General features: G+C 41.1%; 2 protein-coding genes and 1 non-coding gene across 5 annotated transcripts; 1 reads left to right on the top strand and 2 right to left on the bottom strand.

Annotated features, from left to right (window-relative positions):
* Positions 1-1,655: 1,655 nt before the first annotated feature.
* Positions 1,656-26,066, top strand: LOC119943467 (olfactory receptor 1030-like). 2 transcript variants are annotated; one of them, XR_005455672.1, is made up of 4 exons: positions 1,656-2,396; positions 7,398-7,488; positions 18,962-19,019; positions 25,907-26,066. XR_005455672.1 is itself a non-coding variant. In XM_038764457.1 (2 exons), exons 1-2 carry the CDS (start codon positions 1,656-1,658, stop codon positions 7,410-7,412), a joined length of 756 nt encoding a protein of 251 aa, XP_038620385.1. In that variant the 3' UTR covers positions 7,413-7,512. The 2 variants fall into 2 exon arrangements, 1 of the variants encoding a protein (XP_038620385.1); XM_038764457.1 differs by lacking the exons at positions 18,962-19,019; positions 25,907-26,066 and having other exon boundaries at positions 7,398-7,512.
* On the bottom strand, positions 4,897-5,030 carry LOC119944400. The gene has a single exon (XR_005455882.1). It is a non-coding gene; the product is annotated as a small nucleolar RNA SNORA7 (small nucleolar RNA).
* LOC119943468 (olfactory receptor 1038-like) lies at positions 13,347-14,379 on the bottom strand. 2 transcript variants are annotated; one of them, XM_038764459.1, is made up of 2 exons: positions 13,483-14,379; positions 13,347-13,388 (listed from the first exon to the last, which is right to left on the bottom strand). In XM_038764459.1, exons 1-2 carry the CDS (start codon positions 14,377-14,379, stop codon positions 13,347-13,349), a joined length of 939 nt encoding a protein of 312 aa, XP_038620387.1. The 2 variants fall into 2 exon arrangements, with proteins under 2 accessions (XP_038620387.1, XP_038620386.1); XM_038764458.1 differs by lacking the exon at positions 13,347-13,388 and having other exon boundaries at positions 13,426-14,379.
* Positions 26,067-26,144: the final 78 nt, after the last annotated feature.

Genomic DNA, 26,144 nt, shown 5'->3' with positions numbered 1-26,144 from the left:
TATCTTTTACCCATCCCAACACTTAGACAGTACTTGACATGAAGTAAAGACTTGGGAAATACCATAATTACCATTAACATTGAGCCAACTAGTACCCTGTTAGCCTCAAGAACTAACACCGTCTACAGGGATACTGACTTTTTCTCTGGGAGTCTTTGAAGCCTGAAGAGAATCCCTTAACAATTCTAGCATTGAGAATTCTAGGATTCTGCCTGTTCTGTCAGAAATCAGGCATAGCATGGAGAAAATTTCAATATAATGGTGGAGAAGGAAGTAGCAAGCCCTAGTGTCAAAAACAAGGGTCCCAGGCCTCAAAAGCATAGGTCAGAGAGTCAGAGGATCCAAGTTCAAACTCTAGCTCTGCCCCTTGACAGCTGTTTGACCTTGGACAAGTCACTTAACTATGCTGTCCTTCAATTTCTTCATCTGTAAAATGAGGATTAAATACCTCCTGTTTTCTCTCCTGTTTGGACAGTGAGTCCCATCTGTGACAGGGACTCTCTCTTGCCACTTTCCCAGAGCTCAGCACAGTCCTTGGAACATGGTAATAATAATAACAATAATAATAATAATAATTCCTTCTACAGCCCAGCTCACACCCTCCGCTCCTCTGCCACTAACCTCCTCACTGTGCCTCTTTCTCACCTGTCCCACCATCGACCCCCGGCCCGCGTCCTCCCCCTGGCCTGGAATGCCCTCCTTCCTCACATCCGCCAAGCTAGCTCTCTTCCTCCCTCCAAAGCCCTACTGAGAGCTCACCTCCTCCAGGAGGCCTTCCCACACTGAGCCCCCTCCTTCCTCTCCCCCTCTTCCCCCTCCACATCCTCCCCACCTTACGTCCTTCCCCTCCCCACAGCACCTGTATATATGCATATATGTTTGTACAGATTTATTACCCTACTTATTTATTTTACTTGTACATATTTATTCTATTTAATTTTGTTAATATGTTTTGTTTTGTTGTCTGTCTCCCCCTTCTAGATTGTGAGCCCACTGTTGGGTAGGGACCATCTCTATATGTTGCCAACTTGTACTCCCTAGCACTTAGTACAGTGCTCTGCACACAGTAAGCGCTCAATAAATACAATTGAATGAATTCATTCATTCATTCAATCATTCAATCATTCATTCATTCACTGATGAATGAATGAATAATAATAATGGTATTTATTAAGCGCTTACTATGTGCAAAGTACTGTTCTAAGCACTGGGAAGGTTATATGGTGATCAGGTTGTCCCATGTGGGGCTCACAGCCTTAATCCCCATTTTACAGATGAGGTAACTGAGGCACAGAGAAGTTAACTGACTTGCCCAAAGTCACACAGCTGACAGGTGGCGGAGTCGGGATTTGAACCCAGGACCTCTGACTCCAAAGCCTGGGCTCTTTCCACTGAACCATGCTGCTTCTCTGTAAGCAGTTAACAAATACCACAATTATTTTTACGATAGTTATCTCAATGGATGAATGAAGTTGGCTTTTCCAGCCTGTAATTATGCAAGTCATCACGCATCTTTAAAGATGAAGTGAGATTCCGCGAAGTGCTCTCATGTGATTGGGAATGAGATAGGAGTCAGAGAGTGCTTACCTTGATAAAATCCTCATCTTCTTCTCTATTTTAATTTATTTGAGCAGATTATGCCAACACCTAAGGAAATGTGGCATAGAAATGACACCCTGGTCACAGAATTTATTCTGATGGGGCTAACGGATCGCCCGGAGCTACAGCCTGTACTCTTTGTGCTCTTTCTATTTATCTACCTCATCACAGTGGTAGGAAACCTTGGGTTGCTTATGCTGATCTGGATAGATTCTCTGCTTCACACCCCCATGTACTTTTTTCTCTCGAGTTTGTCCTTCCTGGATCTTTGTTACTCCACAAATGTCACTCTCAAAATGCTGATGAATTCCTTCTCAGAAAAGAAAACCATTTCTTTTGCTTCCTGTTTAGTGCAGTGTTATTTCTTTATCGCCATGGTGATTACAGAATTCTACATGCTGGCCGTTATTGCCTATGACCGGTACGTGGCCATCTGTAGACCCTTGCTTTACCACAGCAGGATGACGAGGGCTGTGTGTCTCCGCTTAGTAGTTGCTCCATATATATATGGATTTCTTAGCGGGCTGATGGAAACCATGTGGACGTATAGCTTGACATTCTGTGCTTCCAACACAATCAACCATTTCTATTGCGCTGATCCCCCTCTCATAAGACTGGCTTGCTCCGATACTTTCATCAAGGAAATGTCAATGTTTATCGTGGCTGGCTTAAACCTCTCCAACTCACTCCTGATCATTCTCATTTCATACGTCTTCATTCTGATAGCCGTTCTGAGGATGCGCTCTACTGAGGGAAGGAGAAAAGCCTTCTCCACCTGTGGATCACATTTGATAGTGGTGACTATATTCTATGGAACGCTTTTCTGTATGTATGTAAGACCCCCAACTGATAAGTCTGTAGAGCAATCAAAAATAATAGCAGTTTTCTATACCTTTGTGAGTCCCATGCTAAATCCCCTTATCTATAGCCTGAGGAACAAGAATGTGAAGGAAGCCTTTTGGAAGATCATCAGAAGAAAGCCACTTTCCAAATAAAACCAAATATTGAATACATCATTTTGATTTAAAACATGTACTGATGAAGCTTGATTCAGCTTAATTGTTTGAACTATAACATATCTGTCAGGGCAATAATAGAAAATGATCCATTTCCTGATAGAGTCTAAAGGAAAAACCACTGATAGGCAGGGAAAATGAACAGATGTTTTACACTTTAATAAAGGAGAAATATTGATATTTGATTATATTTCCGATTTTCATACACTATTGAGCACTTACTGTTATGCTATGAGCACTGTGCTGTGTTATGCTATGAGCACTATGAAGAGTACAATAGAGATGGTAGTTACAATCCCTAGCACTTGCCACTGAGTTTTGCACATTTCAAATGCTCCTTCAATATCCATCAATCAATCAATCAATCAGTAATATTTATTGAATGCTTACTTTGTGAACAGCATTACACTAAGCACTTGGGAGTGTACACTCTAACAGAGAAGGTAGAAACATTCCCTTCCCACAATATTATTCATTCTTTCATTCAATCGTATTTATTGAGCACTTACTTGGTGCAGAACAATGTACTAAGCCCTTCGGAAAGTACAATACAACATAAACAGACACATTCCCTGCCCACAATGAGCTTACAATCTAGAGGATGGAATTAACCAGAACACTACCAAAGAGAGTTCTTTATTGAGAGAAATTTCAGTGAAAGATTTCTTCTCTGCTCAGTAACAACTGAGCATAGTGTCTGACTTTTTTTTTCTATTCAGATTACCAAATTATCTGGCTCTAAAGACTTTTCTCTTTCTGGTGTTTCCAGTGAATCCTGTCTCTCTATTTTGGGGGAAGTTTGGGGTTAAGCCTGTTCATTGAATCACTTTCTATCTGCACACCCCATGTGTCCTTTGCACATAATAAGTGCTTAACAAATGCCATTATTATTACTATTTCCTAACTTTTTATTTATGGAACTGTCTTGCCTTTCAAACGCAACTGCCAAGGTGCTGTCTTATTTCTGATCCAACAGAGGAGAGTTTTCTTTGCAGGAATTTTCTTTCAATGTTACATTTTCATTCCCATTCTTTTTAAGGAACAGTACATTCTCACTGCTGTTGCTTTCCATTATCTGGTGAAACTGGTGGTTATTTAGAACTGAAGCTTGTCTTGAAAAGGAAAACTTCCTCAAGCTTGTTTTGCATAGACTGCAGAACATTATGTGGGTAATCTTAAAGCACGTTGAATTGATGATTTTTTCTGGGTGGTAATGTCTTCCTATATGCTGCTACTTCCTCTCTAGACTGTAAGCTCCTTGTGGGCAAGGAACATGTCTACTAAATCTGTCATATCGTACTCTCTCAAAAGTTTAGTACAGTGCTCTACACACAGTGAACACTTAATAACTACAGTTGATTGACCTGAAGTCCATCTAGTTCACAGTTAACACCCTGCTATTCCTTCTTTCCTCTCCTTGCTGCCAACCTGCCTCCTGAAAATGAAGGAAATGAAGTTATTCAGAGTCTTTTGGTGGCAGGTTTGTATGTGGGAATAGAAATATTTGGCTTTAAAATAGTTAATCTTATTCCAGTGACCTGGACTCTGGTTGATGCTTAATGTTAGGTTTTCCTGAGGCAGATTCCCTGCAGATTTTCTTCCTGATGAACTCTCTTCATAATAATAATAATAATGATAATAATGGCATTTATTAAGCACTTACTATGTGTCAAGCACTGTTCTAAGCACTGGGGAGGTTACAGGGTGATCAGGTTGTCCCACGGGGGTGCTCACAGTCTTAATCCTCATTTTACAGATGAGGAAACTGTGGTTCAGAGAAGTTAAGTGACTCGCCCAAGGTCACACAGCAGCCAAGTGGCGGAGCCGGGATTCAAACCCATGACCTCTGACTCCAAAGCCCATGCTCTTTCCACTGAGCCATGCTGCTTCTCTGCTACTGCTACTGCTGTTATTATTATAAAATAGTCACCGGAACTGGAGAAAGAATATATCTCTAGCCTGGATGCTAACTGCGGCCAGAGAATGTGTCTATCAACTCTTGCATTGTACTCTCCCAAACACTTAGTACAGTACTCTTTATGCAGTAATAGCTCAATAAATGCTTGTCTTGTCCTATGCCTTTGAGTCGTCTCTGACCCATAGAGATGTCATGGACACATTTCTCCCACCTCCACCTGCAATTGTTCTGGTAGAGTATCCACAGAGTTTTCTTGGTGAAAATACAGAATTGGTTTACTATTGCCTCCTTCCATGCAGTAAACTTGAGTCTCTGCCCTTTATTCTCTCCTCTGCTCCTGCTGCCCAGCACAGGTGAGTTTTGACTTGTAGCGGATTGCCTTTCACTCTCTAGCCACTACCCAAGCTAGGAATGGAATGGGTAGGCCTCTGCTTGACTCTCCCTCCCATAGTCAAGACTGGTAAAATACTGGAAACTCTCCAGGTGTGAGAGAGGTGATAAATGCTATTGATTGATTAATTGATCTCCCCCTCCATTCAAGTCAAACTTCGTTTTACTTTTCTCAATTTATAGATTATTTTAATGGCATTTTTAAAAGTACTTATTTTGTGTTCAGCACTGTTCAAGCCCCTAGGTCCCAGGCATGGCTGCCTTGCTCACAGAAAAGGCAGCTCCAGAAACTTCTAGGAAACAGCCTGCAGATGTGGTCATGATAGATGTGCTTGCGGCACACATAAAATGTCTATTATGTTGTTATATTGTACTATACCAAGTGCCTAGCACAATACTCTGCACACAGTAAGTGCTCAATAAGTCCGATTGTTTGATTCATTGATTGGGGCAGCCATGGAAGGAACAGGAAAGGAAGAGTAAGGCAGTGGCAATGAAAGGGAAAAGGAAAAGTAGGAAGGAAGTAGGAAGTGAGTGAGTAGTATTGGCTGTCTCTCCTTTACTTAACGTGCTACTGTTGCTGTCTCCACTGATGCTGTTTTCATGCCCCCTTTCCTGACTTTCAGCTGAGAGAGGGGTATCAAGCAGTTCATACTATCACTTTGGGCTCAGGAGAATAGGACTCAAAAATTTGTGACCATCCCATCTGCCATGGGACAAATGGTCACCTTAGTCGTTGTTTTTTATGTTACTTTGTTAAGCTCTTACTATGTGGCAGCCACTGCACTAAGCACTGAGCTAGATCCAAGGTTATTGGTTTGGACACAGCTCCTGTCCCACATGGGGCTCCAAGTCTCACACTGGAAGGAGGAGGATTGAATCCCCATTTTATGGATGAGGTGACTGAGGCATAGAGAAGTTAAGTGACTTGCCAAACAGCAGACAGGGGGTGGAGCAGGCATTGGAACTCAGTCTGCTGATTTTCAGGCCCAAGCTCTTTCCATTAGGCCACATTTCTTATTTAATGAATTGCACTCGTGGTGTCATACAAAGTGCTTAGTACAGTGCTCTGCACACAGTAAGCGCTCAATAAATACGATTGATTGATTGATTGATACAACTTTATGTTCCTTATTTTTTTCTTTAAGGCACCTTTCACCTCCTGATTTCTCAAGCTATAGATCAAGGGATTAAGCACGGGGATCACGATGGTCTAGAACACCGAAGCAATTTTATCAGTGTCCAGTGAATAATTTGATTTGGGCTGTAAATACATGAAGATGGTGGTCCCTTAAAGTGTGGTAACAGATGTTAAGTGGGATGCGCAGGTGGAGAAGGCTTTCTGTCTTCCTTCAGAAGAGTGGATCCTTAAGATGTCCAGGAGAATAAAAAAGTAAGAGATAAGGACAATCAGAAGTGAGCCGAGTGTATTAAAACCAGCAAATGCAAACATCAACCTCTCTTTGATGTGGGTATCAGAGCAAGACAATGCCAACAAGGGGATGTCATCACAGTAGAAATGATTGGTGACACTGGAGCCACAATAGGAGAAACGAAATGTCAGAAATGTGTGAAAAAATCTTACCGAAAAACAGTATAGGTAAATACCAACTACCAGTTGGGTACACAGTTTCCAAGACATCACAGTTGTATAAAGAAGAGGTTGGCAGGTTGCCACATAACGGTCATACACCATCCATGCCAGAAGACAAAGTTCTGCACCTATGCAAGTGATGAAGCAACATACTTGAATAGCACAGGCTGGGAAGGAAATGCTCTACAACCAAGTCCATCTGCATGTTGGGAGTGATGGAGGAGGTCAAACTGAAATCAACAAAGGCTAATTGGCTTAGGAAAAAGTACATAGGAGTGTGAAGTCGAGGGCTGAGTCCAATTAATCCAATCAGTCCAAGATTCCCCATGACACTAAGTACATAGATCAATAGAAAAATACAAAAAGGATGGCCCGCATCTGTATGCTATCTGTGAGTCCCATCAGAATGAACTCTGTCACTCCAGAATAGTTACCTCGCCCCATGAGATCCTGCATATTTCCCAGCCTTTAACCCAAGAGGTGGGATTTTATTAGCGAAGCAAGAATAAAGCAGTGGGTGATTCTCTCAGGCTAATGGAATAGCATTTAGCATAACATAACAGAATAACATTTAATTTAATGTGAACTTCCCCCTCCCAATATATTTGTAGACAGTCAACTTCAAAAGCACCTACTTGTAGTAAATACGATTGATAGTAGCAGTAGCAGTAGTACCATTTATTGAGTGATCATTTGGTGTGGTGTACTATTGAGGGACTAGGCAAGGACAGAATAAAGAATCTCAGTTCAAGTAATAGACCTTCCCGCCCAGAAAATTAGGGATGTTGATTATCTTCATTTCATTTGAATTTTTCCTAGGGCGAGAGTGAGCTCATCAAAACCGTTCTTCAACAGGTAAATATTTTGTTCTCATTTACAGGTTGGCACTAAGTAGCCTGTGTCCGACGGTTGGTGCAGCCTTGATAAGGATAAGGATTTCATTAGTTCCCAAATATTCTTCAGAAACTCAGGTAACTTTAATGAGATGAACTCCTTCTCGGGGGAAATTATTTCAAGGCTTCATTTTGGGGATGGAAAAGGAACCATTTACCCTGGAGAGAAGTAGAAGCAAACTTCACCAGAGGAACTGTGAAGAGGAAAAGCTTATTACAAATGAGTTCTGGAGCCTGCCAAGTCACTGAACCACAGCTATTTGGCTGTGGTTCTTGAGGTCCCTCCAATGATCCCCCAGTGGAGATAATAATAATAATAATAATAAAATTATTATTTAATAAACAAATTGTTGAAATTATTATTATTATTATGGTATTTATTAAGCGCTTACTATGTGCCAAGCAAAGTAGACACATAGTAGACTACAAAGTAATCAGGTTGTTCTACGTGGGGCTCACAGTCTTAATCCCCATTTTACAGATGAGGTAACTGAGGTAGAGACGTTTAGTGACTTGTCCAAAGTCACACAGCTGATAAAAGGTGAAGCAGGGGTTAGAACCCATTAACTCTGACTTCCAAGGCCTACTCTTTCCACCAAGCCACGTTGCTTCTCCCACCCCTCACCCCTCACCACTTACTTCCTCCTCTAACTACAGACCCCTCCTCTAATCTCCATTTGCAGCAGGGGTGTGCCTGCTTCAGTTGGAGATTCACCCCTGGGCAAAATGACTTGCATATTCTTCAGAAACTCAGGCAACTTTAACGAGATGAACTCATTCTCGGGGGAAATTATTTCAAGGCTTCATTTTGGGGATGGAAAAGGAACCATTTACCCTGGAGAGAAGTAGAAGCAAATTTCACCAGAGGAACTGTGAAGAGGAAAAGCTTATTACGAAAGAGTTCTGGAGCCTGCCAAATCACTGAACCACAGTTATTTGGCTGCGGTTCTTGAGGTCCCTCCAATGAGCCCCCAGTGGAGATAATAATAATAATTCTAAAAGTATTATTTAATGAACAAATTATTAAAATAATAACTATTATTATAGTTATTATAGCTGTTGTTATTATTATAACACTTCCTTCCAAGATGGCTCTTAAATCTCAGGGAGCCAACTCATTGGAAAACGAGCCCAACATCAAATTGTCAGTAATACACATAGTTTCTCCCCTGACACTCCCTGTGATGGAACTAGGAATTCTTGGGTTCACTCTCCAAGCTGGGTAAGGTGGAAAAATGCATTACTGCCTTTTATTTATGTCTATAGGAAAGTCCCTTTGCAGTCTCAAGGCACCCCATTTTCCCCTCAGGCCTTAGAGGGTAACCAGGCTCAACACTGCTTTTCATGTTGGGTCTTTTTCCCTTCAGTTTTCCAGGAAGATTTTTGTGAGAAATTTTTGGGGAACCAGTAGGGTAGGTGAGCAGGGATGAGGATGAACTTTTGAAGTTCAGCAAAATACTAGACAGAAACCACCTTTTAAAAATCATCACCAATAAAAGGGCAATACTGGATTTGTAGCTCTGTAGACAGAAAATTGTAATCGTAAATTAATTCCTTCCTTCAATGAACCTATTTGTAAATACTCTTCTGTAACTCTTCCATTGGAGCGTGAATGGTCAAGCAGGGAATTTGTCACTTTTCTGTTTTGCATTTCCTAGGCACTTAGTACAGGGCATTGCATCCAGTGGGCACTCAGTAAATATTACTGCGATGACTACTACTGTGATTTGAGAACCAAGTAAGATTTTCCTGGCTTATTAACAACAATAATAATAATAATAGTATTTGTTAAGCACTTACTATGTTTCAAGCACTGTTTTAAGCATTGGGGTAGATACAAGCTAATCACTTTGGACACAGTCCCTGTCTCACATGGGGCTCACAGTCTTAATCCCCATTTTACAGATGAGGTAATTGAGGCACAGAGAACTTAAGGGACTTGCCCAAGGTCACACAGCAGACAAGTGGCAGAACTGAGGTTAACACTCAGGTCCTTCTGTATAAACAAGAGTTATTTCATCAACTGCAACAGAGAAGGTACAGTGCTCTGCACACAGTAAGCGCTCAATAAATATGATTTGAATTGAATTAAATTGAATTCTGATTCACAGGTCAATGCTCTATCCATAGGCCATGCCCTTTCTCACAAGCAACCTCTGAAGAGGACTGAAGAGCTTCTCTCCTGGATGGCCCCTTTTGCTAAGGTTATGGCTTATGCTTACTTTCTATGTTGCAGTGATGAAATAACCCTTGTTTACACATAACACCCTCCTTTGCAGCTTAATTATTTAAGGAAGAAGCCAGATATTGGGCCATCCCAATGATCTCATCATGGTTATTAATTATCAGGAAATAACACAATTCAGTAAAGACCAACATACCTCAGTACTGGAAGTTATGAAATCTCCAAGATCATCAGTCCCTAGCAGAAGTCCTTCCCCATACCTCTTTAATTCTTCCACTCTCATCTGGATAATTTAGAGGGCAATTCCTTTAGGAAGGCAGTGGGTTTTTAAGCATTATTTCAAAGCCCATGTTACATTAAGGAAAAATGAATGATCCAGTTCCTTCTTCTTCTTGCAAATACTCCTGGAAAAATGCAGATTGCATGGGATAAATTATATATTGAAATACATTCCCCTTCGAATATGTTTCCTGAAGGACTCATCAGAGAATATGTAAAGTAAACAGTGAGTAACCCAGGAGCATACCTTAATAAGGATTTTAAATAGCATACCCCAGTGGGCTAAGAGTCACAGAGACATTTGAAAGTGGGAATTGAGGAATTGTAAGCCCCTTTCTGTACTGTAAGCCCATTATGGGAAGAGAACATGTCTGCTAATTTATCTTGTATTGTACTCTCCCAAGCTCTTAGTATGGTGCTCTGCACATAGTAAATGATCAATACATACCATTGATTGATTGATTATGTGGTAAAAATCAATCAGTAGTATTTAACAAGTGCTTAGTGTGCATGGGGCACTGTACTAAGCATTTGGGTGAGAACCATAGAGTAAGTAGACATGATGCCTGCCCTCAAAGAGCTTAAAACAGCTTTCAAAAGGAAATGTCATCCACAGGTGGGAAAGAATGAAGCCAGAGAAGTTGATGAAATATTACTGCAGCAAAGCACACCTTCGTACTCCTGCCTCAACCCAAGTAGATCTCTTCTTTAAGTTACATGCTTGGGGTTTTGCAAAAGTGCTGAGGTGATATGTAATGCATTGCATCTGTGGAAGGTAGACTGGGCAAAAATAACTATAATTATAATTATTATAATAATTATGTGTTTGTTATGCACTTATTATGTGACAAGCACTGTTCTAAGCACTGGGGTAGATGCAAGGTAATCAGGTCGTATGCAGTTCCTGTCCCGTATGGGGATCACAGTCTTTATTCTCATTTTACTGATAGGTAGCTGAGGGACAGAGAAGTGAAGTGACTTGACCAAAGTCACTCAGCAGACCAGAGGCGGAGCTGGGATTAGAACCCAGGTCCTTCTAACTCTCAGGCCCCCACTTTACTAGGCCATGCTGCTTCTTTAGCTACCTCATCTTCCCCTATACACGCGTGCACACACGCACACTCACTCCACAGCCCATTATGCAATTGAAAAAGTCAATTATGACTTGGCAATAATAGCGTCTATTAAACCCTTACTCTGTGTTAACCACTCTTCTCAGATATATATATATAGATGATCACTTCAGATACAGTTCCTGCCCCATGTGGGACTCACACTGTGAGAGAGAAAGGCAGTTTCCATTTTGTAAGAATTTTCTACTGCTGAAAATTTTGTTACTTCGATTTCAAAAGAATTGTTTCTCATTAGAAAATCCTTTCTGAATTGCTAATTATTTGAAACTTGCTATTTTCTATACTCAATATTTTAAAGTTATTTTTAATAAAAGCATCTCTATCAGAATTCTCTCCCATCTCTTCCATGTAGGGAATATAAGCAAATTCAGGGAGCTCAATTTTATAATGAACTGTCATTAAGATCCAGTCTTGTTTGCTTGCTTTGATTCGGAAAAGTAATTCAACTGAACTTCATTTGAATTTCATCCTATAGAAATTGAATTTCATTTCCAAAGTTTAATTTGGTGTCTTTCAGAGCGGGTTATTGCTTGGGATTAGTTTCAGTGTTTCAGTGTTCCTGGTTGGCAAACAGCTGATTTTTAATAAAATTCATCAGAGAACATTTTCAACCTCAAACTTCCTCAGAAAATTCTAGTGCCTTGACTAGTTCCCATATTATATTCATATACTCCATTATGATTTGGTTTAAAATTTTTTAATGTTGTTAATGTTTTCATGTTAACGTTTTTGTCTGATTCTGTTTTTTTTCCCATCACAGGAAAAATTTCAGGTCACTCCACCTGTGTTGTATTTGAATTTTTTTTTACCAGCCCTGAATTTCTGGTCCAATCATCAGCATCATCATCATCATCATCAACGTGGTGCTTGCTAAGCATTTTCTATATGCTAAACAGTGTAATAAGTGCTGGAATAGACACAAGATAATCAGGTCCCACAGGCGGCTCATAGTCTAAGTAGGAAGGAGTAGAATTTATTCCCATTTTACAGATGAGGTAACTAAAGTCCAGAGAAGTGAAGTGACTTGCTCAAGGTCACCCAGCAGACAAGTGGCAGAACCAGAATTAAAACTCAGGGCCTACTGATTCCCTGGCTTGTCCTCCTTCCACTAGGACATGCTGCTTCTCATGCTGGCCTACCCTCCCACCCTACATGGATACACAAATTAATTAATTTAAGACAGGATAACATAGTGAAATGGCCCAAGAAGTTGGAGACAATGCAGTGAGGTTGTTGGCTTCCAGAAGTGTCCCAGACTGCACTGCCTGTAGGGTAAAAGACATTGGTCAATTCATAAGTCACAGGAGCAAGATGACTTTTCCCAAGGAAACTGCAGTGGAATTTCTGTTAATTGTGGTATTTATTAAGAATTTATTATGAATCAAGCCCTGGGGTAGATACAGGAAAATCAGACTGGACACAGTCCCATCCTACCCGGGGCTCACAGTCTAAGGGGGAAGGAAGACAAATATTTAAGCCTTATTTTACAAATGAGGAAACTGAGGTATAAATCAATCAATCAATCAATCAATCAATTGTATTTATTGAGTGCTTACTGTGTGCAGAGCACTGTACTAAGCACTTGGAAAGAAGCATAGAGATAGAACTGAGGCATAGAGAAGCAGCGTGGCTCAGTGGAAAGAGCATGGGCTTTGGAGTCAGAGGTCATGGGTTCAAATCCCAGCTCCGCCAATTGTCAGCTGTGTGACTTTGGGCAAGTCACTTCACTTCTCGGTCCCTCAGTTACCTCATCTGTCAAATGGGGATTAAAACTGTGAGCCCTCCGTGGGACAATTTGATCACCTTGTATCCTCCCCAGTGCTTAGAACAGTGCTTTGCACATAGTAAGCACTTAATAAATGCCAATATTATTATTATTATAAAGAAGTAAAGTGACTTGCCCAAGGGCACATAGCAGGTAAGGAGCGGAGCTGGGATTAGAGCCTAGATCTCCTAACTCCCGTTGCTGTGCTCTTTTCACCAAGCTATACTTATCCCTACCTTTTCCAAAAAGTGCTAGGAAATTGGGCAGGTTTCTGTCATTCCATTATGCCACAAACTGAGGGAAATATGTCTGGGCAGAAGGTAGAGGTTCAGAGCGGATTTACATATTCTGCTCCTTGCTTGACTAGTGCCCTTTTCTGTCCCAAGATGATAACGAAGTTCTATTTTCAAGTCAAATGCCTAATTGACTGGAACATTTGAAAATGACCGAAAACGTCTTTTGATGTGGTGCAAATTTCTAAGCATGGTCCTTTTCTAATTCCCCAGCTTGATGATCTGATCTTTATATTATTATTATATTGACATTATTATTGATAAAGACCTGATCTTATATATTATATTAAAAGGTAACAGTCCAGGGATGCTTTAAGCAGGATCTGGGTCTTATTATTAAAGTGTTTTATTGAACAGATTTCAGGATTTCAGGAGTTTGAAATGTAGCCAACGAGCTGTGAGAGTTCTTTCCAGGGCCTCCTTCACCTCCCGGTTCCTCAGACTGTAGATGAGGGGGTTCAGCAAAGGAATCACCTGGGTGTAAAACACGGAGGCCATTTTATCTGTTTCAAATGAATGACTAGATTGTGGCTGCATGTACGTAAAAATCAGAGTCCCGTAGAACACAGTCACCCCGACTAGGTGGGAACCACAAGTAGAAAAGACTTTACGTCTGCCTTGGGCAGAACGGATCTTTAGGATGGTAGAGATGATGAAGATGTAGGAGACCAGGACAACCAGGAGGGAGAAAATCAAATTGAAAGTAGAATCCCACAAAATGAAATATTCTACGACACGGGTGTCAGAACAGGACAACGCCAGGATGGGTAGGCTATCGCAATAGAAATGATCGATGACGTTATCGCCGCAGAAGGACAACTGAAACGTGAAGACTACCGTAAACAGGGCGACGGCGAAGCTGTAGATGTAGGGAATGGCAACCAAAAGAGTGCAAACTTTCTTTGAGACAATGAGCTTGTAGAGCAGAGGATTACAGATGGCCACGTAACGGTCATAGGCCATCGCAGACAGGAAGAAAAGTTCGGTAATGATAAAAGTAATGAAACAACAGAGTTGTACGGCGCAGAGGTAGAAGGAAATGGATTTTCTCTCTTCCAACAAATTAACCAGCATTTGGGGGCCCACAGCTGTGGAATAGCCAACATCAACCAAAGCTAAGTGGCCGAGGAAAAAGTACATGGGAGTTTGAAGTCGAGAATCAGTTCTGGTCAGGAAGATGAGGCCCAGGTTCCCCACGACCGCGACACAGTAGATAAGCAGAAACACGACGAAGAGAGGTATCTGCAGCTCTCGAAGGTTTGTGAGCCCGGTGAGAATGAACTCATTCAGCTGGGAATGATTTCCTTCAGCCATGATCCCCGGGGTGGGTATCTGTAGCTGGAGACAGGAGAGCAGTCTAAGTATTATCCTTCATGTTTTAGCTCACATTCATTCAGGAAGGTGAGGTAAAAGGCATTTCTTTTGAGCACCTTCAATTTAGATTGTTTTTCACCTTAAAGAGAAGTTATTTTAGTCTCTAGACTCTGAGCTCATTGTGGACAGGGAATGTGTCTGTTGTTGTAGTGAACTCTCCCAAGCGCTTAGTACAGTGCTTTGCACACAGTAAGTACTCAATAAATATGATTGAATAGTCCTTCTTGGATCTTAAACAGTTTGAGGTTCCGCACCTCTTTTTTCCACCCAGTTCTTTAGCAGGTTATGGTTAACATAAAACAAGTGTAGAAAAAATTGAAGAGCTATCACCACTCTGGTATATGATGAGGAAAAGATTAGAGACCTGCGGTCAACAAGTATCAGTGGTAGCGTTTATTGAGCACCCATTTGGTGTGGTTCACTGTAGTAAGTGCTTGGGAAGTACTAAGTGACATGTTTCCTGCACACAAGAAGCTTACATCCTAAGGGGGGAAGCAAGCATAAAAATATAAAAATAAGCACAGAATATTCTTATAATTTTGCATGCTGTTCAAATTTATTCAAAAGAGAGCATTCCCTTTCTACTATGATCAGGGCAGTTACTTCATATGCCTAATAGGTTGTCCTCAAAACAGAAAGTTTCTTGGTGAAAAACTTCAACACATCAGATAATCAAGACTCTACGTAATGACCTTGGTATCGAATAAATGCAGAGTTCATAACAGAATGAACATGCTTGTGTGATTTCTTAGATGAGAATTCACCAAGAAGCATAGATTCGAGTCCTTCTCATGTCCAACGGTGACGCTCCCTTGCTTCAAAACCTTATTGAAGGCACATCTTCTCCAAGAGGCCTTCCTTGACTAAGCCCTCCATCCTTCTTCTCCCACTCTCTTCTGTGTCACCCTGACTTATTCCCTTTATTCATCCCCTTTCCTAGCCCCACAGCACTTATGTACATATCTGTAATTCTGTAATTGAGAAGCAGCGTGGCTCAGTGGAAAGAGCATGGGCTTGGGAGTCAGAGGTTGTGGGTTCTAATCCCAAGTTTGTCACTTATCAGCTGTGTGACTTTGGGCAACTCACTTAACTTCTCTGTGCCTCAATTACCTCATCTGTAAAATGGGGATTAAGACAGAGCCCGTTGTTGGGTAGGGGCTGTCTCTATATGTTGCCAACTTGTGCTTCCCAAGCGCATAGTATAGTGCTCTGCACACAGTAAGTGCTCAATAAATATGATTGAATGAATGAATGAATGAACATGGGACAACCTGATTACCTTGTATCTACCCCAGTGCTTAGAACAGTACTTGGCACATTCATACAATCATATTTATTGAGCGCTTACTGTGTACAGTGCACTGTGCTAAGCACTTCACAAATACCATCATTATTATTATTAATTCCCTTATATTAATGTCCATCTCCCCCTCTAGACTGTAAGCTCATTGTGGGTAGTGGTTGTGATGGTTTATTGTTAGGTTGTACTATCCTAAGTGCTCAGCACACTGCTCTGTATACTGTAAATGTCTATAGGTACAGTTGACTGACTGACATACTATTAGTGCCAATATACATGTACCTCATTCTCGCCCATCCCGCCATCAACCCCTGGCCCACATCCTCCCCCTGGCCTGGAATGCCCTCCCCCCACACAACCGCCAAGCTAGCTCTCTTCCTCTCTTCAAAGCCCTACTGAGAGCTCACCTCCTCCAAGAGGCCTTCCCAGACTGAGCCCCCTTTTCCCTCTCTCCTCCCCATCTCCCCCGCCCTACCTCCTTCCCCTCCCCACAGCATTTGTATATATATTTGTACAGATTTATTACTCTATTTTACTTGTACATACTTACTCTTCTATTTATTTTGTTAATGATGTGCATATAGTTTTAATTCTATTCGTTCTGACGACTTTGACACCTGGCTATATGTTTTGTTTTGTTGTCTGTCTCCCCCTTCTAGACTGTGAGCCCGTTGTTGGGTACGGACCGTCTCTCTATGTTGCCAACGTGTACTTCCCAATTGCTTGGTACAGTGCTCTGCACACAGTAAGCGCTCAATAAATATGATTGATTGATTGATTGATTGATTGATTGATGTGGGGAGAGCATAGATGTTTGGCATAGGCGTAGTGCTGGCCAGCCTCTTTGGCAATCAGCTTCCCCATTGGGGTACAGACAGGAGTTGCCCTTTAGAGATCCTTGGGGTTATAGAGGGGAGTGAAGTTAGTGACCACATACCTCTTTAAATAAAAAGGTAGCATCAAGAGCGCTTAGTACAGTGCTCTGCACACAGTAAGCGCTCAATAAATATGATTGATTGATTGATCAAGAGAGGGTGCAACAGTGGCTTCCCAGAAAAGCTTGCCAGAGATAGCTGAGCCCCCCAAACAGGACTGCTTTTTATTTTCATGCCCTAGTGAAACGAGACAGAGCGTGGAAGTCAGAGGACATGCGTTCTATTCCTGGCTCCACCACTTGTCTGCTGTATGATCATGGGCAAGTCACTTCATTTCTCTGTGCCTCAGTTACCTCCTCTGTAAAATGAGGATTAAGACTATGAGCCCCACGTGGGACAGGCACCGTGTCCAACCTGTTTATCTTGTATCTACACCAGTACTTAGAACAGTTCTTGGAACACTGTAAGCACTTAATAATAATAATAATAATGACATTTGTTAAGTGCTTACTATGTGCAAAGCACTGTCCTAAGCGCTGGGGAGGTTACAAGATGATCAGATTGTCCCACAGGGGGGCTCACAGTCTTAATCTCCATTTTACAGATGAGGTAACTGAGGCCGAGAGAAGTGAAGTAACTTGCCCAAAGTCACACGGCTGACAAGTGGTGGGGCAGGGATTTGAACCCATGACCTCTGACTCCAAAGCCCGTGCTCTTTCTGCTGAGCCACGTTGAGCCACACATACCACAATTATTATTATTATTATTATTATTATTATTATTATTACTATTATTATCTACCAAACATAGCCCTCATGCTGGCCTGGCCACTGGCCACCTTTCCACAACCCATACGTATCTTGGGCTTGTGGACAAGGAACATGCCTATCACCTCTGTTATACTGAACTCTCCCAAGCACTTAGTACAGTGCTCTGCACACAGCAGTCACTCAAGGAAAATATTATTTTTCTCAAGCAGTTATGTTCCCACACTGTGCTAAGCATTGGGGGTAGGTACAATACAGTCAGATCAGACACAATCTGTTTTCCATATGGGGCTTACAGTCTATGGAAGGAGGAGGGAGAATAGGCATTTTATTCCCATTTTATAGATGAGGAAACTGAGAGACAGAGAAGGTAAGGTAAGTCCATTGTCACACATCCAGTAAGTGGTGGAGCTGGGATTAGAACCCAGGTTCCGGATTCCCAGCCCTGTGCTCTTATCCTTAAGCCATGCTACTTCCCTGCTCTAGAGCTGACCCAATCTTAGATTTCTTGATTTGCCTTTGCAACTTTTCAGTCCCAAATAAAATCAAGAATTTCCAAATGACTTTAGGAACATCTCAAAAAAAAAAAAAAGCCCAGTGAGATTCATAGATAAAATAAAATCCACAAGCAGAAGAGTAATTCCATAAGCGTGCCTCAGTGGAAAGAGCACGGGCTTTGGAGTCAGGGGTCATGGGTTCAAATCCCAGATCCACCACTTGTCAGCTGGGTGACTTTGAGCAAGTCAGTTCACTTCTCTGTTCCTCAGTTACCCCATCTGTAAAATGGGAATTAAGACTGTGAGCCCCCCGTGGGACAACCTGATCACCTTGTAACCTCCCCAGTGCTTAGAACAGTGCTTTGCACATAGTAAGTGCTTAATAAATGCTATCATTATTATTATTATTATCAGCCACAGGGACTGGGTCTTCTAACTCTGTTGTGCTCTTTCAAGAGATTAGAACAGTGCTCTGCACAAAAGGAAGATAAGATAATCCTATCAGGACTGGAGTAAAGGTAAGAGTATGAGGATCTAATGACAATATTAGAGGAAAAGACTGGGAGAGACAACATATATTAAGGTCAACTAGAACAAGAAGACAATATGAAGAATTAATAATAATGTAATTTGTTAAGCGCTTACTATATGCTGAGCACTGTTCTAAGTGCTGGGGTGGATACAAGGTAATCAAGTTGCCCCATGTGGGGCTCACAGTCTTTACCCCCATTTTCCAGACGAGGTAACTGAGGCCCAGAGAAGTGAAGTGACTTGCCCAAGGCCACACAGAAGACAGGTGGAGCCAGGATTAGAATCCATTCATTCATTCAATCGTATTTATTGAGTGCTTACTGTGCGCAGAGCACTGTATTAAGCACTTGGGAAGTACAAGTTGAATCCATGCCCTCTGACTACCAAGCCCGTTCTCTTTCCACTGAGTCACGCTACTTCTCAAACATTAATAATTAATAATTAGTGTAAAATACTACTATCAAGCATGCAAATAGCTATGATGGTCTAATTTGTTATCATTTATGATATGTGTTAATTTTAAAGGAGAATTTAATTGTGTTCACCTTTAAGGAAGTTCCCGCAGCAGGAAATACTGGAGCAGAAGACAAGATGGCAGCAGCACCAGCAGGTCAGTTCATAAAGACAGAAAACATACCTTCCCACCACTTATTTGTGGTTCTGAAAAACATGAATTACCTGTCTTAATTAATGGAAAAGTAATTCACTAGCGATGGCAGCGTTTTGTCCTGAATGAAGCAACCCCTAAATATTTTCCTTGAAGGGAGTTAGATTACTTATCTCATCAAGTAAACATTTGATTTGGTTCTGAGCATTAAAAAAAATGCAGAAAGAAACCTGGCAATCTGACTGACCTGAGGAGGAGAAGTTGATTTTCCTCACTCGGCTCCTGCCTGAAGCTGCTGGAGCATCTTGTTTGCTTCTGCTTCCCTCTAAGGACCTCAGTCTTGCCCCGTCCTCCCAGGGTAGAATGGAATCACAAAGGGAATGCCAGCTCCCTGGGAGCAGGAGAAGGATGTTGTCTCCTAATTAGACAGCAGCCTACTCTGCAATCCTTAAATAATCAACGTTCAAGGACTTTCCTCTTTGGGAACCAGGATTGCTCTCAGTAACTTGGATGTTCCAGGGCAAAATAAAACAAATAACCAGGATACTTAGACTGTGAGCCCCAAGTGCTAAACCTAATTTTCTTATATCATCATCATCATCAATCGTATTTATTGAGCGCTTACTGTGTGCAGAGCACTGTACTAAGCACTTGGGAAGTACAAATTGGCAACATATAGAGACAGTCCCTACCCAACAGTGGGCTCGCAGTCTAAAAGGGGGAGACAAAACCAAACATACTACAAAATAAAATATCTTATTTTATTGCATATATCTTATTATACATATCTTATATATAATTAATTATATAATCATATAATTAATATTATATTAATAATATAATATTGTTAATAATATAATATATTGATATTGTATTAATATATTAATTATAATTATATATAATTATGTATTATATATCTTATTTAACTATATTTTATTTATTAAATACAAAATATCTTATCCCAGTGCTTAGTACAGTGCTTGGAACATGGTAAGTGCTTACTAATAAATTATTATTAAGTCACCTTTTGCAAAGTTAAATTGAGTGAGGAGAATTACTTGATGAATTTGGACAAATGGTGTGATATATTTTGGGCTACATAGTCCTGGGAACTACCTCTATCCATTACTGGTCCAGGGAGGAAGAAATCCTCAGTATTTATATTGATTGAGGGCTACTCTTCTGTATGTGTCCATTCAGACCCACGTTATCTCAAGAAATCTCACCTCAAAATGCATTTGGATCTGAATGATCCCATTCAGATATTTTAAGTGGATGGATTGATTTGCTCTGGACGATTCTCTTCAAGGTGCCATTTTAGGTCCCGATTATCATGGCAATATATATTAATTTAGCCACTCCCGCATGCTTGAAGAAGAGCATGAATCTTACTACCAATTTTGATTCTAAGATTGGAGGGGACATTCTGTCATGGACGGGAAACTGGTAGAAATGGGAAAAAAAAAGTAGGGGGTTAAATAATCATGATAATAATAATGATAATTCTGGTATTCGTTAAGTGCTTACTATTTGCCAGGCACTATACTAAGTGCTGGAGTGGAAACTAGCAAATCGGGTTGGATGCAGTCCCTGTCCCACATGTTGCTCACAGTCTCAATCTCCATTTTACAGATGAGGGAACTGAGGCATAGAAGATTTAAGTGATTTGCCCAACTTCATACAGTAGACAATTGGCGAGTGGGATTAGAACCCATTACCTTCTGACTTTCTAGCCCGTGTTTTATCCACTCTGCCATGCTGCTCTTAATGGTCTTTTTCTAGACAGAGAAGAGTTAATAGGGATTGTTGCTAGGACCTGTTCAATTTATCAATTTCATATGATAAATCTGGTATCTCTGTTCTACTTAGGCTCTGAGCCCCATGTGGGAAAGGGACTGTGTCTAACCTGATTCACTCATATATACCCTAGCACTGCTCAGTACTGAAGCAGAGAAGCAGGGTGGCTCAGTTGAAAGAGCCCGGGCTTGGGAGTTAGAGGTCATGAGTTCTAATCCCGGCTCCACCACTTGTCAGCTGTGTGACTTTGGGCAAGTCACTTCACTTCTCTGTGCCTCAGTTCCCTCATCTGTAAAATGGGGATGAAGACTGTGAGCCCCACATGGAACAACCTGATCACCTTGTAACCTCCCCGGCGCTTAGAACAGTGTTTTGCACATAGTAAGCACTTAACAAATGCCATTATTATTATTATTATTATTATGTCTCTTCCACTTGTCTGCTGTATGACCTTGGGCAAGTCACTTCCAATCACTTTCCACTTATCCTATCCATCATGCAACACAAAGTAACATTTCAGGGAGTCCAGAGTGACATCATTATGCTTTCGATACTAGTTGAGGTTTGGGATAAGTAGTTATCAATAAGAATAAAAAACCCTTCATATAGAGACGTACACTCAAATATTCTAAAATGCTAATTATCCTTTTCTCCAAATGGAATACCGAATGAGAAATTTGGGCGGTCATTTAGATCTTATATATCTCACTTTCCACAAAATCTACAGTTTCCCAGCCTACCTGTAGAAAAGAGGATCCAAAAATCACAGGGCAAGGAAGGGCTTTGGGTGGTTTGGTGTCTATATCAGTTATATTTACTTAACTAGCCCCGGGGGATCAATGCACATAAATGCCTCCGGGGAATATAACCCAATGAGGATCCCAGTTATCTTTGGGAACAAATACAAATGGGACAGAAATAAAATGTATTTCTGGATGGTAAATGAAGGCAGAGAAGTAGCATGACCTAGTGGAAAGCTCTTAGGCCTGGAAGGGAGAAGACCTGGGTTTTAATTCCAGCACTGCCATTGGCCTTCTCTGTGACCTTGGACAAGTCCCTTAACAACTCTGTGTCTCAGTTACCTCATCTGTAAAGTGGAGATTCAATACCTGTTCTCTCTCCCGTTTAGACTGTAAGCCTCATGTGGGATAAGGACTCTGTCCGATCTGAATGCCCGATCTGAATGTATCTACTTTAACCCAGCACTTAGAACAGTGTTTACCATATAGTAAGTGCTTCACAACCACCACCATTATCATTATTAGCAAGAAAACATTTTCTCATACCTTTATTATATTACACTATTTCCATTAGATGTCGTTATACTAGGGCGGTGACCACAGGCATAGAAAAATAGGGCATAAAAGCTACATCTCTGCATTGGCCTCTGATCAGCAGGTCTTGCTTCAATCAATCAGTCAATCAATCTATCGAATTTATGGAGCATTTACTATGTGCAGAGTGCTGTATTAAGCACTTGGGAGAGAACAATACAGCAGAATTACCAAACACGTGTTTCATATGGCATTTATTTAGTTCCTACTGTGTGCAGAGTACTGTCCTAAGTGGTTGGAGGGATATAATACAAAAGAGAAGGTATGGATGATACCTACCCACAAGGACCTTATGAACTAGAGGGCACAACTGGCGATAAAATACATTACTGATGGATATGTACCTAAGTGCTGTGGGGCTGGGGGAGAGTGAATTTCAAAGTCCTTAAGTGACACGGAGGCAGTTGCCAAAGGGGTGGTAACCAGGGGTGATGATAGTGGCAGACTCTAAGCTCCTCCTATAGACTCTAAGCTCCTTGTGGGCAGGGAGCATGTTTAGCTGTCAGTCAGTCAATCCTATTTATTGAGCTATTTCTGTGTGAAGAGCGCTTTACTAAGTGCTTGGCAGAGTACAATGCAATAATAAATAGACATTCCCTGCCCACGTTGAGCTTACAGTCCAGATGGGGAGACAGGAATTAATATTAATGTAAATGACTATATTATAGATATGTACATAAATGCTGTGGGACTGTGAGGGGGAATGAACAAAGGGCTCAAGTCAGGGTGACATAGAAGGAAGTGGAAAAGAAGGAAGGAGGGCTTAGTCCATTTATTCATTTGTATTTATTGAATGCTTACTGTGTGCAGAGCACTGTACTAAGTGCTTGGGAGAGTACAATGTACCAATAAACAGATACAACAATGAGCTTATTGTGTGAACTTTCCCAAGAGATTTGTAAAATGCTCTGCATGTAGCAAGGGTTCCTTAAATATCACTGATTGATTGTACTAGGCCAACAAAAATAAGAGTAGCAGTGATGAGGGGACAATATCAGAGGAAATGGTGACAGTGGCATGGATGCCGTGGGGTTAAGATTTCAAAAGTGTCCAGTCTGAGTCGGCAACAGCACTCAGGTTAATGGGGACCTGTGAATGGGGCGGAAGAAACCAGTCCTGCAAATGACATAGAGACTTCCAAAGACATCACACAATCCCTAAGAGGTTTGGTGAAGGAGGCCCATTCACATCTTCTTGGCGTTTAAGTCATACAGTTGTTATGGTAGCAAGACAACACTATAAGAACACGGCTATCTGTTATGGAGGCTTTGTACTTTCAGGTTCTTAAGCAAATGTGTGTTATTAGTGTCATGAGCTATAATGTAGTACGTATATTAGTATACATATTTCCAAAGCTTTTGGACTATGCAATCCCCAGAAATGAATTTACATGGCTGTCCACCAGGAGAATACTGACCTAAAGATGATAATAATTATTATAATGATGATGGCATTTGTTAAGCGCTTACTATGTGCAAAGCACTGTTCTAAGCGCATGGTTATCAGGTTGTGCCACGTGGGGCTCACGGTCTTAATCACCATTTTACAGATGAGGCAAATGAGGCCCAGGGAATTGAAGTGAGTTGCCCAAAGTCACACAGATGGCAAGACTGTGAGCCTGTTGTTGGGTAGGAACCGTCTCTATATGTTGCCAATTTGTATTTCCCAAGTGCTTAGTACAGTGGTCTGCACATAGTAACCACACAATCCCTAAGAGCTTTGGTGAAGGAGGCCCATTCACATCTTCTTGGCGTTTAAGTCATGCAGTTGTTATGATAGCAAGACAACACTAGAAGAACACGGCTATCTGTTATGGAGGCTTTGTACTTTCAGGTTCTTAAGCAAATGTGTGTTATTAGTGTCATGAGCTATAATGTAGTACTGTATATTAGTATACATATTTCCAAAGCTTTTGGACTATGCAATCCCCAGAAATGAATTTACATGGCTGTCCACCAGGAGAATACTGACCTAAAGATGATAATAATAATTATAATGATGATGGCATTTGTTAAGTGCTTACTATGTGCAAAGCACTGTTCTAAGCGCATGGTTATCAGGTTGTGCCATGTGGGGCTCACAGTCTTAATCCCCATTTTACAGATGAGGCAACTGAAGCCCAGAGAATTGAAGTGAGTTTCCCAAAGTCACACAGCTGGCAAGACTGTGAGCCTGTTGTTGGGTAGGAACCGTCTCTATATGTTGCCAATTTGTATTTCCCAAGTGCTTAGTACAGTGGTCTGCATATAGTAAGCATTCAATAAATATGATTGAATGAATGAAAGTGGTGGAGCCTGGATTAGAAGCCAGGACCTCCGACTCCCAAGCCAGTGGTCTTTCCACTAAGCCACGTTTCTTCTCTACATCTAAAGACGTACACCTAGTTCACCTAGTAGAAAAATCATGAATGACACTGCAGGATACTTCCATGATTACAACCAAGTACTCCCATTTTGGACTTTTTTTTGTTTGTTTAAAGCGCTTACTATTTGCAAAGCACGGTTCTAAATGCTGGGGAGGTTACAAGGAGATCAGGTTGTCCCACGGGGGGATCACAGTCTTAATCCCCATTTTACAGATGCACAGAGAAGTTAAGTGACTTGCCCAAAGTCACACAGCTGAAAATTGGCAGTCAAATCCTTACAGAGAAGTCACAGCAATAACAATCTGTGTAACATTGCAGTTGACCAATCTCCATTAACTTTAATAGGTTTCCAATTTCTTTGCTTTGAACCACCCTGCAGGGGTAAAATGTCACCACCAGACTCCTCTTTCTGTATAGAACTACACCCCAAAACCTTTCTTTGGGGCTGAAGTTTTGTTTTGTCCCATGAAGATATGAAATGCCAGGTATTTCTTCTGAAAGTGAAACCTAATTTTGAACTGATCCATTGCAGAAGGCCATTTAATTTTCTTACTTGTTCACAAAGGGAATGTGACTCCCAAACAAATTAGTCATTGTAGGCTGTGCCCAGGCTTGAGAAATGGAAAGCGGAACCAATTTCTAGTGTAATGAAGAAGGGACAAGCAAGGCCTAATGGAAAGAGCATGAGCCTAGGATTCAGAGGATCTGTGTTCCTATTCTGACTCCATTTGCTGGCTGTGAGACTTTGGGCAAGTCACAGTTTCTCTGTGCTGTAGCTTCCTCATTTATAAAATGAGGATTCAATATCTGTTCCCACTCCTACTTATAATGATGGCATTTATTAAGCACTTACTATGTGCAAAGCACTGTTCTAAGTGCTGACAGACTGTGAGCCCCATGTATGACTTCATTATCTTGAAATTACTCTAGCGCTTAATGCAGTGCTTGGCAGATAGTAAGTGCTTAATAAATAACACAATTACTGTTACCTAATGAAGGAACCAAAATACCAAACTTGTTATTGAGGAAAAGGAGTATTTATTGATCCAAATTATTCAGTTTGGTGGCCCATAATCATCAATTTCTCTGGGTCAGCATCATTTATTATCAATTACTATTGAACTCATAAAAAATAAAGACGTAACAGCCATTCGCTCTAAATGTTAAACTCAGCACATGTAAACTCAAAAATTGAGCAACTGTTGACTGAATTTGTTCCATGCTAATAGCTATTTAGACTAAGAAATCACTTTTTTCTCACCAGAAGGGCAATTGCCTCAACTGTCCACTTCACGCTGCCCTCAAATTCCCCTTCTTTCTCCAACTTGGCCTTGTACTTTTGAATTTCCTGCAAAACCCACAAAAAATGTGATTCTCTTGTCCTCAACTTTCAGGTGATTATGAATCTCTGTTGCTGGGGGACTACAGGGCAGTGTTGTCTAAATAGGAAAGAATTTCCATTTTCCCTCTGGAGAAGACACTCATTTAAAGGATTATTTGCATCTTGAGATCCTTTGCATTCTGTGTGTCCCATGGGAAACGGGAGCAAACAAAAACCCCAGCAACATTTCAACAAGAGCCACCTGAGTGAAGAAAAGCAGCTTTTCCTCCACAGGTAGGTTGGACCACTGA

The sequence above is a fragment of the Tachyglossus aculeatus genome, chromosome 22 (genome assembly GCF_015852505.1).
Source record: "Tachyglossus aculeatus isolate mTacAcu1 chromosome 22, mTacAcu1.pri, whole genome shotgun sequence".
Taxonomy (NCBI): Eukaryota; Metazoa; Chordata; class Mammalia; order Monotremata; family Tachyglossidae; genus Tachyglossus; species Tachyglossus aculeatus.
The sequence above is the reverse complement of the archived record's forward strand: the minus strand, read 5'-3'. Positions and strand labels throughout refer to the sequence as shown.

Excerpts from the sequence above, each read along its gene's own strand:
- LOC119943467 (XM_038764457.1), top strand. The coding sequence starts at position 1,656 with ATGTGGCATAGAAATGACACCCTGGTCACAGAATTTATTCTGATGGGG.
- LOC119943468 (XM_038764458.1), bottom strand. The coding sequence starts at position 14,379 with ATGGCTGAAGGAAATCATTCCCAGCTGAATGAGTTCATTCTCACCGGG.